The sequence below is a fragment of the Bombina bombina genome, chromosome 1, assembly GCF_027579735.1.
Source record: "Bombina bombina isolate aBomBom1 chromosome 1, aBomBom1.pri, whole genome shotgun sequence".
Lineage (NCBI taxonomy): Eukaryota > Metazoa > Chordata > Amphibia > Anura > Bombinatoridae > Bombina > Bombina bombina.
The window spans coordinates 185,111,198-185,127,366 of record NC_069499.1 but is presented as its reverse complement, the minus strand read 5'-3'; the positions used below and the strand labels follow the sequence as shown (position 1 = coordinate 185,127,366).

At 35.7% G+C, this 16,169-nt stretch overlaps 1 protein-coding gene across 1 annotated transcript in view; it reads right to left on the bottom strand.

The window, feature by feature from the left end:
• Positions 1-15,882, bottom strand: part of LOC128657148 (proline-rich protein 9-like) — a 46,573-nt gene extending 30,691 nt beyond the window's left edge. Inside the window, exon 1 of the mRNA XM_053711394.1 lies at positions 15,836-15,882. Coding sequence (XP_053567369.1) covers positions 15,836-15,882 — 47 coding nt within the window. The remainder of the gene's footprint in view (positions 1-15,835) is intronic.
• Positions 15,883-16,169: the final 287 nt, after the last annotated feature.

The window sequence follows — 16,169 nt, the reverse complement described above, 5'->3', positions numbered from 1 at the left end:
AAATACACTCCTAGTAAAGGGTGAAGGGTAGAAGAAATAAGTGATACAAATTGTATTTTTAATTGCTCTCTCTAGGTATTGGGCATTGCTATACAGGCACATATAAGAAGCATTTGTGTTTATAGAAAGTGATAAGATAAGTAAGGTCTGGTTTCTCTGAAAGCTCAGTCTATTATAATGGGTTGTAAACAAAACCAGCTATATCAAATACAAAAATAAACCTAAACGAGCAATTTCTCATACATGTTATAGTCTCCACTTTTACAATATACTGTCCCTTTGTTATAAAAATCTAAGTATACATTACTACATATAAAAAATGTGTCAGTAGAAGCATCCTACACCAAATGAAATGCATTAACAAATGAGCTCTCACAGCAAATTATTTTCCCCACACATTTTTTATGCTGAACCCATTGACATATTCTCAAATATAAAATACATTTTAAGTATGGTTTTTCATGTGGTGACATCTTGTGATGAGCTGAGCAAGTAGAACGCGAAAAACTGGGGCTCTAAAGCTGCTATCGCAGGTTGGTAAATCAAACGTAATCAGTGTTTTATATAGAACATGCAGGGTGGCATTATGAAGTAGCCAAGTGGGGGCACCATAATACTTTCTAATATTATAACATTTTCTGTTATTTCTGAGGCGCTATGATCTAAAGCTTTTGTCAGTACCGTTAGGTATATTTTAGCTTGAGAGAGGTTTATCTAGGTATACAGGGTTGAGGGTGTGAAGGATAGACACATGCATTACAATATACAGTAATGCTCAAAAAATACCCACAGATTTCTGAGAGATTTCTTTCTTTGCCAGCAAGTTTTTTTAACTTTGAAGAAACTAAGTAATATTAGCCTATTTTAGCTTAATATTGGCTTCGATTTCTGCGGGGTGGTCAGTAAAATCTGCCAGGTGGTGTGCCCATTAAATAGTTCCTGGGGGAAACATGGAAATATAACTGGTGACACCAGCTTCTGCATCTGATGCATAATTATTTCTATGTAGATCTTCTGAGTGTATTTTTATTGTGCTTAAAGGGACATTAAACCCAAATTATTGCTTTCATGATTAAGATAGAGAATACAATTTTAAACAACTTTCTAATTTACTTCTAATATCTCATTTGCTTCATTCTCTTGATATTCTTTCCTGGAAAGCATATCTAGATAGGCTCAGTAGCTGCTGATTGGTGGTTGCACATAGATATCTCATGTGATTGGCTCACCAATGTGCACTGCTATTTCTTTAACAAAGGATATCTAAAGAAAGAAGCAAATTAGATAATAGAAGTAAATTGGAATGTTGTTTAAAATTGTGTTCTCTATCTGAATCCTGAAAGAAAACATTTGTGTTTAATGCCCCTTTAACAAATATTTTTTTTTTTGCAATATTACACAATTGTATGTGTTTGTGTTTTTTGTGTGCGACATTAAAGGGACATGAAACCCAAAATGTTTCTTTCATGAGTTAGGTAGAGCATACAGTTTTAAAAAACTTTCCCGTTTACTTCTATTATCAATTTTGCTTCATTCTCTTGGTATCATTTGTTGAAAAAGCAGCAATACACTACTGGTTTGTAACTGAACACATGGGTGAGCCAATGACAATCGGTATATATATGCAGCCACCAATCAGCAGCTAGAACCCAGCTGCTCCTGAGCTTTCCTAGATAAACCTTTCAGCAAAGGATGACAAGAGAAGGAAGAAAATTAAATAATATAAGTAAATTGGAAAGTTGTTTAAAATTGTATGCAAAGTCTAAATCATGAATGGATTTCATGTCCCTTTAATATAAATCTATGCAGCTCAAAGGTATTTTCTGTCCCATAAATCTTGCAATTACTTTAATTCAACGTACAGTTTGTATTATGTATCATGGTAAGAAACTATAAAGTAGAAAGGTTTCAACAAGTTTTTTAATTTGGTGAGCATTTTGTAAATATTTTTTGTAAAATGTTCATGAGAGGAATATTGAAGGTTACATTTACCAAGGTAAGAGTTTAGTTTTATTACTAGTGAAAGAAACCTCTTTAATTTGTGGTTATATTTTCTAGAAAATATAAACATCTCCCACATTTTAATAATTAGTATTTGAAGAGTTGTATTGTACTGGAGAAAACACAAATGCACACAGACATATTGGTTTATAAAAAAAAAAATAACCATAAAGACTGCTCCTAAATTTTGTTCCTGGAGTCTACCTTTTTGGATTACTCAAATGCCTATTTACAAAACACTTTCTAAAATGTGTGTGATTGACACCTCAATATTCTGGCTGTTATGTTTTAAATCAATTTGTTAACTGTAGGGAGCAGCTTTACAGCAAATAAGAAGAGAGAAATATATATTTTTTTTAAAACAAACGTACTCATATATACATAAAGAAGCTTTGAAATGTAATATACTACTCTTTTAGACAAATAAAATAGGTATATTAATATGTTTTCTGATTATTGTACATGACAATCATGTCTGCTATATTTTACAATTTTTCACCTTATCCAGACATAGAATTACACTTCTCTTCACACATTTTTTCAAGCCTGCTTTTTGTAATAAAATGATAAATTCAATGAAAAGAATGGAAATTTGTAAAATAATGCATATAAAAGGCTTATGTTTTACATGTTATATATTGTTTACCAATCCAATGGTTTCATTTTGCCTATGACACAGGTTTAAAGGATTCCAAGAACCCTATAGAAATTCCAGATGCTGAGGGGAAAAACAATGTTTCCAGAGATATTTATATGTACTGGAAGTTTTTAATTTTTTGCAAGCAATTCAGGAACAATGGAAAAACAAAAACAAGCAATTCACTGAGACAAATATATATCCATGCATGAAATAACTCCAGGAAATTCACACATTCTTTCACATTGATTATGGAGTCTTGAAATGACAGGTGTGAATGAATAAGACAGTCATTTACTGCACAGATATACCATCCCCCACACATAAATATGAAAACACTAGGAATTCTAGTATACAAGAACTGGAAATCCTTTCAGTTTCCACCAACCAATAAAAAAAACCTTGGCTTAAATTACTTATATAAAAAAAAAAACAGAATTATCCATCAAGTAACACCAAATAGGATAATGGAAACACACGCCCAATACACAGAACATGCACTTATACTAGCACTATTTCAGTTCACTACAACTCAAATATGAAACCAGCTCAAACCCATAGTAATCTAAATATATTCCAGATAACCTAATTACAGAGTCAAGCATTGTTTTGTATGCATGTCCTAATTCAAATACTGCATACAAGCACCATATATAATAATTTACTAAAGGCATAGCTAAGCAACATAAACTCATCATAAAAATGTGTATTCAAATCAATTTAAATATCAAGCCAAATGGTAAAATGCTATATTTTGTAAATCAACTTCATGCATAGTTTTCAAATCTAAGTTATTTTTTAATCAAACTATTACAGCTCCAGCAAACAGCTGCAAAACAGTTTTTAGGATTAAGACAGCCCATCCCTATGGTCAAAAATATAAATAAATCACAATATCTAAATATGCAGTGTCTAATCCAACCCTCCACCGTAATACAACCCAAACATATGCATTACCAATGAATTAGCATTAAAAAAAGTAATTTATTCTTACATAAACCTATAGAAAAATACTGACATCAACATTAGCAAATAGCAAACACACCTTCAATCATAGCAACACAATGAAAATTGCCACCCCCAAATACTGAACATTAAAAACCACCATGATTATGTTGTGATGCCTGTTGTGTAGGAATCTAAGCACATAGGTGAATTCAGATAGAATACTAGATTATCATAGCACACATTAGCACATAGCCTAACCCTCTGGATGCCAAATAATGATACAAGGTATTGCTATGCAATGCAGTGCAGGATTATCACACAGCAACTAAAGGGTAAATGAATCAAAGAACCAAATGCAAGAAAAATTCCAATGCAAACGTCATTTTCCCTTTGGAATCTGTGTACAATAATATGCGTCTGCTTTGATGGTTGTGTTTTAGTCGTTGTTTCTATTGATGGAGACTGGGAATTTTGCATCGTGTTAAAGCGACTCATTATCACAAATAGTAGCTAAACAAGACACAAATGCATCATTTACAGAAAAAAATAAAATGTGATTTCATGGAGGAAGCCTGGGTGTTAGATCTCCGTGTAACCCAGGAGAGGACCAGCTGGGATTACCTTAGCAACCAGAGAATCTGCTTCGTCTCCTCCTCCTCCTCCAGCTGCCTCTTCTGCTTCTCTCCCGTTACAGGATGCAAACAACAAGGAGCATGGTCCTACTGACACCTGGCGTGTCCTGTACCTGCTTAGTCCAAGGATGATGGTGGGAAGGCAGCCTCAGGGACCCCCGGAGACTGGTCCATTCCTGTGTGTGCAGAACCACAGCAGAGGATGGATGGGAATAAACAGGACAAGCTGCTTCCCACCGCCTCCTCCTAGGGATGATGCTGCTGCAGTAGCCAGAGTGCCCTCTAGCTGAGCTGGGAGGTACTACAGCTAAATGAGAGTGCTGCTAGTATAATACATAAAATAGAACAGGAACAATTCCAATAGAATCTCTTGTTTATTTCAGACCTGTAACCATAAAGACAGACAACGTTTCGGTCCGTAGACCTTGATCATCTCATGAAAAGCAATACCTACACAACTCTTAGTTAAATACCCTATGACAAATCCAGAATTAACTCATTAGATATATTTAACCACATATAGGGGTTGGTTCCCATCTCTTCAAAACACTAATCAACTGATATAACTACAAAAAATCCCATTTACTTTAATGGTGTTTTTCTGCAAAAAAAAAACAAAAAAAAACACGAAATCAATAGATACGTTATTAATGGATAGGAATCTACCCCAAAGTTAGTTGTATTGTTGCTCTTTAGTGGTTAGGCAACTTAAACTAATACAGAAACATAGGCTCTATATAGTACACAATGAGTTCTCCTTGGCTCAGTGAATAAAGACTTTTACATCAATTAACATTTTGTTCATAACTAAATGAACCTCATTACAATCACTACACAATTGAGAAAAGAAGACTAGTTTATTTCCTTATTATTATTCACCAAAATTATATAGTGAGCTCTCTTTAACTTAGTGAATAAATACACATTAATCATGATTTTCCATAGACGAGCTCAGGCAATGTAATGATAAATTTCTCCTGTCTAATTGGTACAGGTGGCCCTCGTTTTACAACGGTTCAATTTACACCGTTTCAGAATAACAACCTTTTTTTCCAGTCATGTGACTGCTATTGAAAAGCATTGAGAAGCAGTGCATTTATTAAAATAGACAGTAGGTGGAGCTGTCCGCTTGTGTTGCAGCAAAGCCAAGCAAGCTGAAATTAATCAGTTTAACCAGACCTGAGCTATTGAGCAGATTTCAAAGGAACAAGATCTTCCTGTCTATAAATCAGTCCAGATTGGAATACATAGAAATAACTGTTTGCAGAAAAATGCAAGTGAAGTCTGTGTTGTGTGATTATTTTATTAGGTTTATAATGCTGTTTAGCAAATGTTTTTGTTCATTTAACTTAGTTTAATTATATATTCTGTGTTGTGTGATTATTTTATTAGGTTTATAATGCTGTTTAGCATTTAAAGTCTTCATTTCAAAGCTTTAAAAATAATGTATTAGGTGTTACTTATGACAATTTTGAGAGGGGCCTGGAACCTATCCCCCTCACTCCCATTGACTTACATTATAAACTGGGTTTCAATTTACAACGGTTTCGATTTACAACCATTCCTTCTGGAACCTAACCCCGGCGTAAACTGAGGACTACCTGTATATGCGCTTTATGTATTATTAAAAATAAGCAAATTCTCTTGTTAGTTTTAATCTCGTTCACTGAAATACCCAAAAGTACTAAAATGTATATATTTAAAGTTTAAACATTTTCAATTAAAAAAGGACACCATAATCATAAACATATATATATATATATATATATATATATATATATATATATACCGGTATATATATTTACAAACATAACTTTTTTTAAATAAAAAATACTGTTTTTTTTCACAGAATATAAGATAATATAGAAACATTCATATATCTTAAAAATGAATCATAAAGCTTCATATTTTTGTCTTAAATTCTTTACTGTGGAGTAGGTACTGCACACTGTTATCTCCACAATGTGCAGCAGCTGCAAGATTTCTTTTTTTCTTATACTAATTGATTTCTACTGCTGTTTTCCATAGTACTTATGGAGAACTTTAAATAGAGAGTTCACCCAAAAATGTTCTCCCTTTTAAATTGTTACCAATGATCCATTTTACCTGCTGGAGTGTATTAACTTGTTTTGACGTCGCTCCTTTACCCCTATTTTGGCATTTGAAATAGCCGATTTAGCCTGTGGTATCCCCACCATTAGTAAAAGTTTGTATACTGGAGTTTAGGCTATTAAATACCCTAAGTAAACACAACCAGCAGAATAAATTACACTCCCAGTGGGGTGCAGGATAGTTAAGGGAAAAAAATGTTTTTCCAGTGTTCTCTCTTTGTTTTCCAGACAAATATAAGATAAAGAAACAAGTCTGTGTACACAAAGCTATTCATAAACACAAATAAACTGGAAAATGCAATTTCTCATACATTCTATACTCTGCAGCTGGTATACCAAGTAATTGAAAATACATTAATATTAAAATAATTTTACAGTGTACTGTCCCTTTAATGCACTATTTTGAAGGAGAGCTTTAAGTCTGCTCTAGGCGCTAAAAATTATAAGTAACTAGTCGATTTAACAAGGCATACAATAGAGAATACAACTGCGGCAACCTAATTTAACCCTTTTTTTGCTCTCCTATGCACCTAGGCGAGCGCGAACCAAGTAGGAGAATTTTACAGCTGAACTAGCCAATTTTTAGGTGCATTTTAGAATGATAAATAGGGGCATTAAATCGTGTGTGCATTTATAGGTGCAAAAATAGGAGAACTTCAATGATAAATCTTGCTCATAGTGAGCTCTCTTCAATTTAGCGAATAAGGACTTACACAGAGATTAAAGGGAGATTAAAGTGATACTAACCCCAAATTTTTCATGATTCAAATAGAGCATGCAATTTAAAGCAAAATTCTTATTTACTCCTATTATCAATTTTGTTCTATTGCTATCCTTATTTGAAAAAGCAGGAATCTAAGCTAAGGAGCCGGCCCATTTTTGGTTTAGCACCCTGGATAGCGCATGCTGATTGGTAGCTACATTTAGCCACCAATCAGCAAGCACAACCCATGTGCTGAACCTAAGTTGGCATTCTTGCTTTTCAAATAAAGATAGCAAGAGAAAGGAGAACAATTTATAATAGGAGTAAATTAGAAAGTTGCTTAAAATTGAATGCCCTATCTGAATTGTGAAGAAAAAAAAAATATTTAAGGAGAGGGGATGAGTGGGGTTATTAATGTGATCGCTTTTTAATTTAATACTAACTAAACATAATTTTATGGTGAAACCACTAAACCATTAAAAAATATTAAACACTAACAGGTCTGTTTATAATTTTTGCAAAAGAGATTTAATAGGAACTAATACATTTGCTTAAATAAGTTGAATATTTACATGTTAACATACACTTATATTTTACAACAAAACTGTCCAATCAATACAGGGCAACTATAGCTACCACAACTTCAGTTTGTGGAACACTGCAAACTAAATAAAATAATTTATCCCAGAAAAAGAAGGTAGAATATTTAGCCAAATTCTCTAATGTGTGTTTTCTCTCTTTGTCCAAAATCAGCCATCATCAGCAGGAGGGGGGCGGGGAGAGAAGAGAGGACTAATTTGGTTTTCCAATTTTATGCACAATTCAATAGGGAGTGGTCTATCATATCCAATTCAAAGGCTATATGGGAGTAGCCTTAGAGCAGGTGAAAAAGCTAGTCTAGAATATAAAGGTGTATCGGGGGGGGGGGGGGTTCTTATATGAAGAAGGGCTGGTGTTTTCATTCCAGGGTAAAATCTCTAATCTATGTCACCACTATTTCCTTCTTCATACCCACTGTTTGTAATAGATCTGATTTATGAATCCAATATGCTTCCTTTCATTTTAAAGGGACATGGAACCCAACATTTTTCTTTCAGGATTCAGATAGAGAATGCAATTTAAACAACTTTCTAATTTACTTCTAATATCAAACTTTTATTGTGCTCTTGATATCTTTTGTTAAAAAGCAGAAACATAAACTCAGGAGCACTATATGGCAGCAGTTTTGGAAGAATATTATGCATTTGCAAGAGCACTATATGGCAGCACTATTTCTGCCATGTCATGCTCCAGACACCTACCAAGGTATCTCTTCAACAAAGAATAACACGTGAGCGAAGCAAATTTGATAATAGCAGAAAATTATAACATTTAAAAAAAATGATATGCTCTGTCTGAATCACAAATTATTTTTTGGGGTTTCATATCCCTTTAACTCCCATGTGTAGATTTTACTATGTGATCAATGATTTGAAATCTCAGCTCTGACACATTGCTGTCTACTTTTGTGAAATACTTGTTAAATCCAGGACTTGTGTTCATTAAATATTTCCCGTATTTTACAGAGCAACTCTCTAATATAAATTACTCCACATGGGCGTTAAATTAGGTAGATCACAAAGTCATTATTCAATGTTTTATCTGTTTTGAGGTGATGGACACATGGATCTTTAATCATTTTGACGTAATTGCCAACAGCCAAGGTAACAAAGAATGTTAGTTGTTCTTTATCATGTGATCTAAAGTCAGCCGTTATAATCAGTTAAAATTGCCTGCTCCCTTATAGGCTAGCATAGGTGGGCGCTGACTTTCACTTTCTATGCCCCAAAACCATTGGACCAGACTAATGAGAGTTGTGTGTCATGGTGGTGATCCATCCAACATATTCCTATTGTGAAATCAGTGGCCCAATGGTGATTACTCATTTGAAACTATCTCTTAAACAACAACCTTTTGCCGCACATCACTGCTAATATTGTTGGTCTTACCCATTGTCATAAATTACTAAGGGAATTTAGCCTATGGGTTACCTCATATTTATACCCCTGTGAAACAGGAAGTCATGGTTGAATAATTTCCTGTTCCTACTCACCCAGGTGTGTGGTTATTAATTAAAAAGGGTCTCCATTTTTTCCCAAAGAGTTTATTTGGAATCAATATATGTTAACCCTTTAACGACACATGCCGTACAGGGTACGTCACACACAACCTGGTCTTTAAAGACCAGCGACGTACCCTGTATGACATCAGGGTTTAAAGCGGCTGGAAGCGACCCTGATCGCTTCCAGTCGCTTTCAAGGTATTGCTGTGATGCCTTGATATTGAGGCATCACTGCAATACCTTTTTTCCAAAACCGATGCAGAGAGAGCCACTCTGTGGCCCTCTCTGCACCGGTAGCGATGGGCCCGATCGTTTGTGGGTGGGTGCGAGGGTTTGGGAGCAGCCCAAGGGAGGCGGGTGGGCGACCCATCGCTACCCGGCATCCGGTTCCTGAATGTGCAATGTGCACGCCGGGTGCCGGGAGCGTGTGGGGGCCTGCAGGGAGCGCGCGTGCACGCGCATGTGTGCACGCGATTGCGTAACAACCACTGCCACCAATGAATTAATGAATGGGAGAGAGGGAGGGGGGAAAATAACTGTGAAAAGGATCTGGGAGGGGGAGGAGGGTATTGAGGGGGGGCAGCTACACTACAGAAAAAATGTAATTACATAAAAAAAATAAAAAAAAAAAAAACATTTTTAGGGTACTGGCAGACAGCTGCCAGTACCCAAGATGGCAGCAAATAGGTTGTGGGCAAGGGTTATAAAGCTGTTTGGGGGGGATCAGAGAGGTTGGGGGCTAAGGGGGGGTCCATCACAGCTAAACAGATATTTTTATTTATTTATTTATTTTTAAATGCCTTTTATTTTAGTACTGGCAGACTTTCTGCCAGTACTTAAGATGGCGGGGACAATTGTGGGGTGGGTGAGGGAAGAGAGATGTTTGGGAGGGATCAGGGGGTGGGATGTGTCAGGTGGGAGGCTGATCTCTACACTAAAGCAAAAACTGCAAGCTCCCTACAAGCTATCTAATTAACCTCTGCACTGCTGGGCATAATACACATGTGATGCACAGCAGCATTTAGCGGCCTTCTAATTACCAAAAAGCAACACAAAAGCCATAAATGTCTGCTATTTCTGAACAAAGGGGATCCCAGAGAAGCATTTACAACTATTTATGCCATAATTGCACAAGTTGTTTGTAAATAATTTCAGTGAGAAACCTAAAATTGTGAAAAATGTAACATTTTTTTTTATTTGATCGCATTTGGCTGTGATATGGTGGCAGGAAATATACCAAGATGGGCCTAGATCAATACTTGGGGTTGTCTACTACACTACACTAAAGCTAAAATTAACCCTAGAAGCTCCCTACATGCTCCCTAATTAACCTCTTCACTGCTTGGCATAATACATGTGTGGTGCGCAGTGGCATTTAGCGGATTTCTAATTACCAAAAAGCAACGCCAAAGCCATATTAGTCTGCTATTTCTGAACAAAGGGGATCCCAGAGAAGCATTTACAACCATTTGTGCCATAATAGCACAAGCTGTTTGTAAATAATTTCAGTGAGAAACCTAAAGTTTGTGAAAAAAATTATGAAAAAGTGTTTTTTTTTTTTATATTTGATCTCATTTGGCGGTGAAATGGTGGCATGAAATATACCAAAATGGGCCTAGATCAGTACTTTTGGATGTCTTCTAAAAAAAATATATACATGTCAAGGGATATTCAGGGATTCCTGAAAGATATCAGTGTCCCAATGTAACTAACGCTAATTTTGAAAAAAAGTGGTTTGGAAATAGCAAAGTGCTACTTGTATTTATTGCCCTATAACTTGCAAAAAAAGCAAAGAACATGTAAACATTGGGTATTTATAAACTCAGGACAAAATTTAGAAACTATTTAGCATGGGTGTTTTTTTGGTGGTTGTAGATGTGTAACAGATTTTGGGGGTCAAAGTTAGAAAAAGTGTGTTTTTTCCATTTTTTTGTCATATTTTATCATTTTTTTATAGTAAATTATAAGATATGATGAAAATAATGGTATCTTTAGAAAGTATTTTTCGTATATGAATTCATAGGGGTGCCATTAATTGTGCCCTGCATATATTTAACAAATAAACCTGTGTTGTGTTTGCAATCGTTTGATATCCATGAGAGCAAAGTATGTTTGTGTCTTTTTTAAACAAAAGATCAAAAGGTTAAACACTAAAGACATTTTTCGCAGTCTTCTTTGCTCATATTTACCAAAGGTGCCAATATTAGTGGAGGGCACTATAACTATTTTTTTTTTCTCTGGATTTTTGTTTGTTGGAAGATCATATAAGAGATGGAAAAAGTCTGACTTTACATTGTTGTTATTTATGTCTTTACATTTTAAAAACCTGCAATTTCATAAGGGTGTGGAGACTTTTTATATCCGCTGTATGTATGATCTACATGTGGGTTGTATGCAGTAACCCTCTGCTTGCACCCCTGACCTACAACAGTGCTGGACTGTATTGGATTTATAGTGCTCCTCATATAGTTTCACTTAGGGAAAGTGCAGGAAGCAGTAGAGACTCAGTTACATAAAATGAATTAGCATGGCAAGAAATATCATGTCAATCATCACTGAATTCTCTAAAAAAAGAAGCTGAACCTAAATGTCCTGGCGATTTGCAAGCTTACTTCCATAGAGAGTAATGAAGCTGTGTGGCATGCAGAATTTTGCAGGGAAGAACAAATTTCACAGGCGGTACCTGGCAACAATAGCAACATTTTTTTATGGAAGCACATACAAATCAAAATAAGCTATTTTCAGTATAATCTACTTTGCATTTGTTTCTAGTTTGCATACATCTCTTTTTCCTTCAGTATAATAAGCATCTTTTAAAGCAAACTCACCAGCTTTCATTTGGCGAGACAAAACAGCAAGACCTGCAGGTGTGCAGGTACTTAGCAATATCTGATTACAATGAAAACATTTCATAAAAACCAAAGGAATGTTCATATTCAGCCCACTTGCTAAAGCTGAGACTCATTTAAAAAAAAATTAATATGCAATCCTTTGAAATTTGACCTCTTGATTACCATTTTAACTTTGTTTTGGGAAATGGCGTACATTTACAGTTTCCATTAAATATTATTTTCAGGCCTTAATGTAAATTTGCGTTTTGCTGTGGGATTTTAATACAAATTTTAATGTATACTATTAATGCAAGTTTTTACACATAATTCCATAATGATCTTTACAGCATACATTAAATGCAAATTTGAAATGTTTATTTGCCTCACCTTCACATACGAAAATGTTTGTTATGACCCACAGCAAGATACACAGCTATCAAGGTAAAATTTGCCTTTAGAGAATTCTGTAAGGGATTTTGTAGCACTATCAGATAAATAATATAAGAGTTAGCAGCAGATTATGTGTCCCTGTAATAGTATGTATCCCTGTGAGTGTATCTGTTAGTCTTTTTTTGCAATTAAAATTAAACCCTTCCATTTCTTTACTAACCTATCATTGTTAGTGTAAAGAGTTTTAGCAGAGGTGTTACTAATTATTTGCATAGAAAATCATTTTTAGGGTATTAACCCTTTAGTTTTCACAATTTGCAGGGCTTTGTTAATCTGTAGCAGTGTAGGGTTGCACCCCATAAAAACCTATGTTTATGTGGTCTGCTTTGCTGTAGCCAGATAAAAAATTGGTACCTGCACTAATTTGACCAATCAGTGCGTAGCATGGATGTATCTCCAGAACCTCTGGAATGAAAGGAAAAAGTAGTTTGCAGAAGTAAATTATTAGTTAGACAAAAAAAAAAAAATTAATTTACTATGCCTTATGTACGAATTTAGTAAAATTTTTAGTGAGGGTTACTTTTCAGTTATAATGGTTAAGGAGCATTTGGATGTGTATATTTGTCATATGGTCCTGGGCTCAATACATAGCAGGAAAGATAAACTTATTGAGACATGACATGATATTGTAGGGATATTGAGAGCTGTCTTGATAATATAGGAGTATTGGTTGATACAAAATAGGACTTATTTGTAATGGTATCTATAAAAGGAAGCACACATGTTACTACTTTAGATAAAAAAAACATACAGAACTCTTTTTCATGTAACGTTATTTATATAGTATAATTAGGATAACACCATTTATAAATTATATGTGAAAATACAAATCTGTAAAAATAACAAACCAGTGATAAAGCAAACAAAACAGACATGCAATTAGCAATTAGTAAAATAATTGTGGTGATAATTCAGTAATCAGCAAACTTATGCTATAGTAGAATAATCCAAAAAATTGTATTATACAAATAGCAAAGCTATCTATACTATAATCGCGTTTGTAAGGCGTCTGTCGCCATCGCCAGTTGCGCACGAATCCTCAAAGTAATGTTGGCTGTGCGAGGCAGCCAAAAAAATTCACCTGGATGCATCTTATTTTTTGTACTGCTCTGTTTGCCTTCGCTGCATCCCGGTAAATTCCGAAAATGGCAGGGTGGTGAAAGAATAATTATTTCACCACCCTGCCATTTGCGGAAACCACCGGGATGCAGCAGAGGCAAACGGAGCATTACAAAAAAAAAAAACTAACCGCCCACAATAAGTATTAAAAAAAAAACGTAACCGCCCGCAATAAGTATAAAAAAAAAAACCTAACCGCCCGCAATAAGTATTAAAAAAAACTTAACCGCCCGCAATAAGTATTAAAAAAACAACTAACCACCCGCAATAAGTATTTAAAAAAACTACCGGCCAGCACAAAGTATTCAGAAGAAAAAAAACAACAAACTACCTAATAAAATAATTAACCCCTAAATCCGCAACCCCAACATCGCAAACTACCTAATACATCTATTAACCCCTAATCGCAAATTAAATAATTAATTTATTAACCCCTAAACGTCCACCACCAACGCAATAAATGTAATTAACATATTAACCCCTACTCTGCCAACCCCCCACAACGCATTAAACCTAATTTACCTATTAACTCCTAAACCACCAACCCACACAACGCAAATAACTAATTTAATGAGTAAGCCCCCTAACCTAACACCCCCTAAATTAACCCCTTAATTACATAAAATAATAAAATACTACATTACAATTAAAATAAAAAAATCCTAACAGTACTTTAAAAAAAAAAACAACCTAAGATTACATTAAATTAATCTAAAATTACACAAAATAAAAAAGACTAACATTACAGAAAATAATAAACCACATTATCCAAAATAAAAAAAAATAAACCTTATCCCTAAAGCCTCCCCAAAATAAAAACACCCCCTAATCTAAGAATAAACTACCAATAGCCCTTAAAAAGGCCTTTTGTAAGGCATTGCCCTAAGTTAAACAGCTCTTTTCCTTAAAAAAATACTAAGTCCCCCCTCTAACAGTAAAACCCCCCACCCACCAAACCCCCCAAAATAAAAAACTTAACACTAAAAAACCTAAACTACCCATTGCCCTTAAAAGGGCATTCATCTCTTTTTTAACTGCCCAAAAACCCTAATCTAACCCCCTCCCAAAAAAAGCCTAACACTAAAGCCCCAAATAGGTACTCATGGTTCCTGAAGTCCGGCGGAGAAGGTATTCTTTCAGGCGGGTCCATCATCTTCTATCTTCATCCACAGCGAAGGCGGCGCGGAACAGTGTTCCCAGATGTGGCAATTCTCGGCGGCGGTCCAAGGTGGTGGCAGTCTTCGGTGGCATGGAGGCTCCCCTTCATGCGATTGTCTGCCGCACACTGAAGATTAAATGCAAGGTACCACATATTTATTGGGGTACCTTGCATTCCTATTGGCTAAATTTTTTAAATCAGCCAATATGATGAGAGCTACTGAAATTGTATTGGCTGATTTGAACAGTCAATAGGATTTCAGTAGCTCTAATCCTATTAGCTGATTTCAAAATATCAGCCAATAGGAATGCAAGGTACCCCAAATTGATTGCGGTACCTTGAATTCAATCTTCAGTTTATGACGGACATCGGATGAAGAGGAGCTTCCATGCCGTCGAGCAACGCTGCCGTCGCCGAGGACCGCCACCATTGAGGACCACCACTGAGGATCCAGACATCGGGAACACAGCTCCGCACCTCCACTCCATGCCACCTTCACTCCGGATGAAGATCGAAGATGATGGATCCGTCTGGAAGAAGAATTTCTCCGCCAGACTTCAGGAACAGTGAGTACCTATTTGGGGCTTAGGTTTAGGCTTTTTTATTTTAATTTTTGGGTTTTATATTTTTTAGATTAGGGTTTTTGGGGGCTAGAAAAAGAGCTGATTGCCCTTTAGGGGCAATGAGTAGTTTAGTTTTTTTTAGTGTTAGGTTTTTTTTATTTTGGAGGGTGGGTGGAGTTTTTTTACTGTTAGGGGGGGACTTAGGATTTTTTAGAGGTAAAAGAGCTGTTTAACTTAGGGCAATGCCCTACAAAATGCCCTTTTAAGGGCTATTGGTAGTTTAGTATTAGACTAGGAGGTGTTTTTGGGGGGATTTTTTATTTTTATAGGGGTATTAATTTAGGTTTACATTTTTTCTGTCATTTTACTTTTTTGTGTTAATTTAGCTTGGGGGTTTGTATTTTTTCAACATAGACTGCCCTCTGGGTGTCACGCTGCTCCTCCGCTCTGCTGTGGCCATTGCCACGAATTGCAGGCAGTCCGCCTGTTGCTAGGGATGCGGCAGTGTAACTGCAGCACGGTGATGACATCATCACTGCCCGTCCTGTCTTCCCTATGTAAGTGCCTCAGTCTCTCTCACCTGTGCCCAAGTATAGATGTTACTTCATGTTCTCCTGGGTGCTGCATTTCTGTTTACTGAATTGCTATATTGATACTCTGTTGATGAACTCTGCCTGTTTGACTACTCTGCTTGCCTTAACCCTTGAACTACTGGATTGCTATACTGATACTGAACTCTGCTTGTTTGACTACTCTGCTTGCCTTAACCCCTGAACTACTGTATTGCTATACTGCTACTAAACTCTGCTTGTTTGACTACTCTGCTTGCCTTAACCCCTGAACTACTGGATTGCTATACTGATATTGAACTCTGCTTGTTTGACTAATCTACTTGCCTTAACCCCTGAACTACT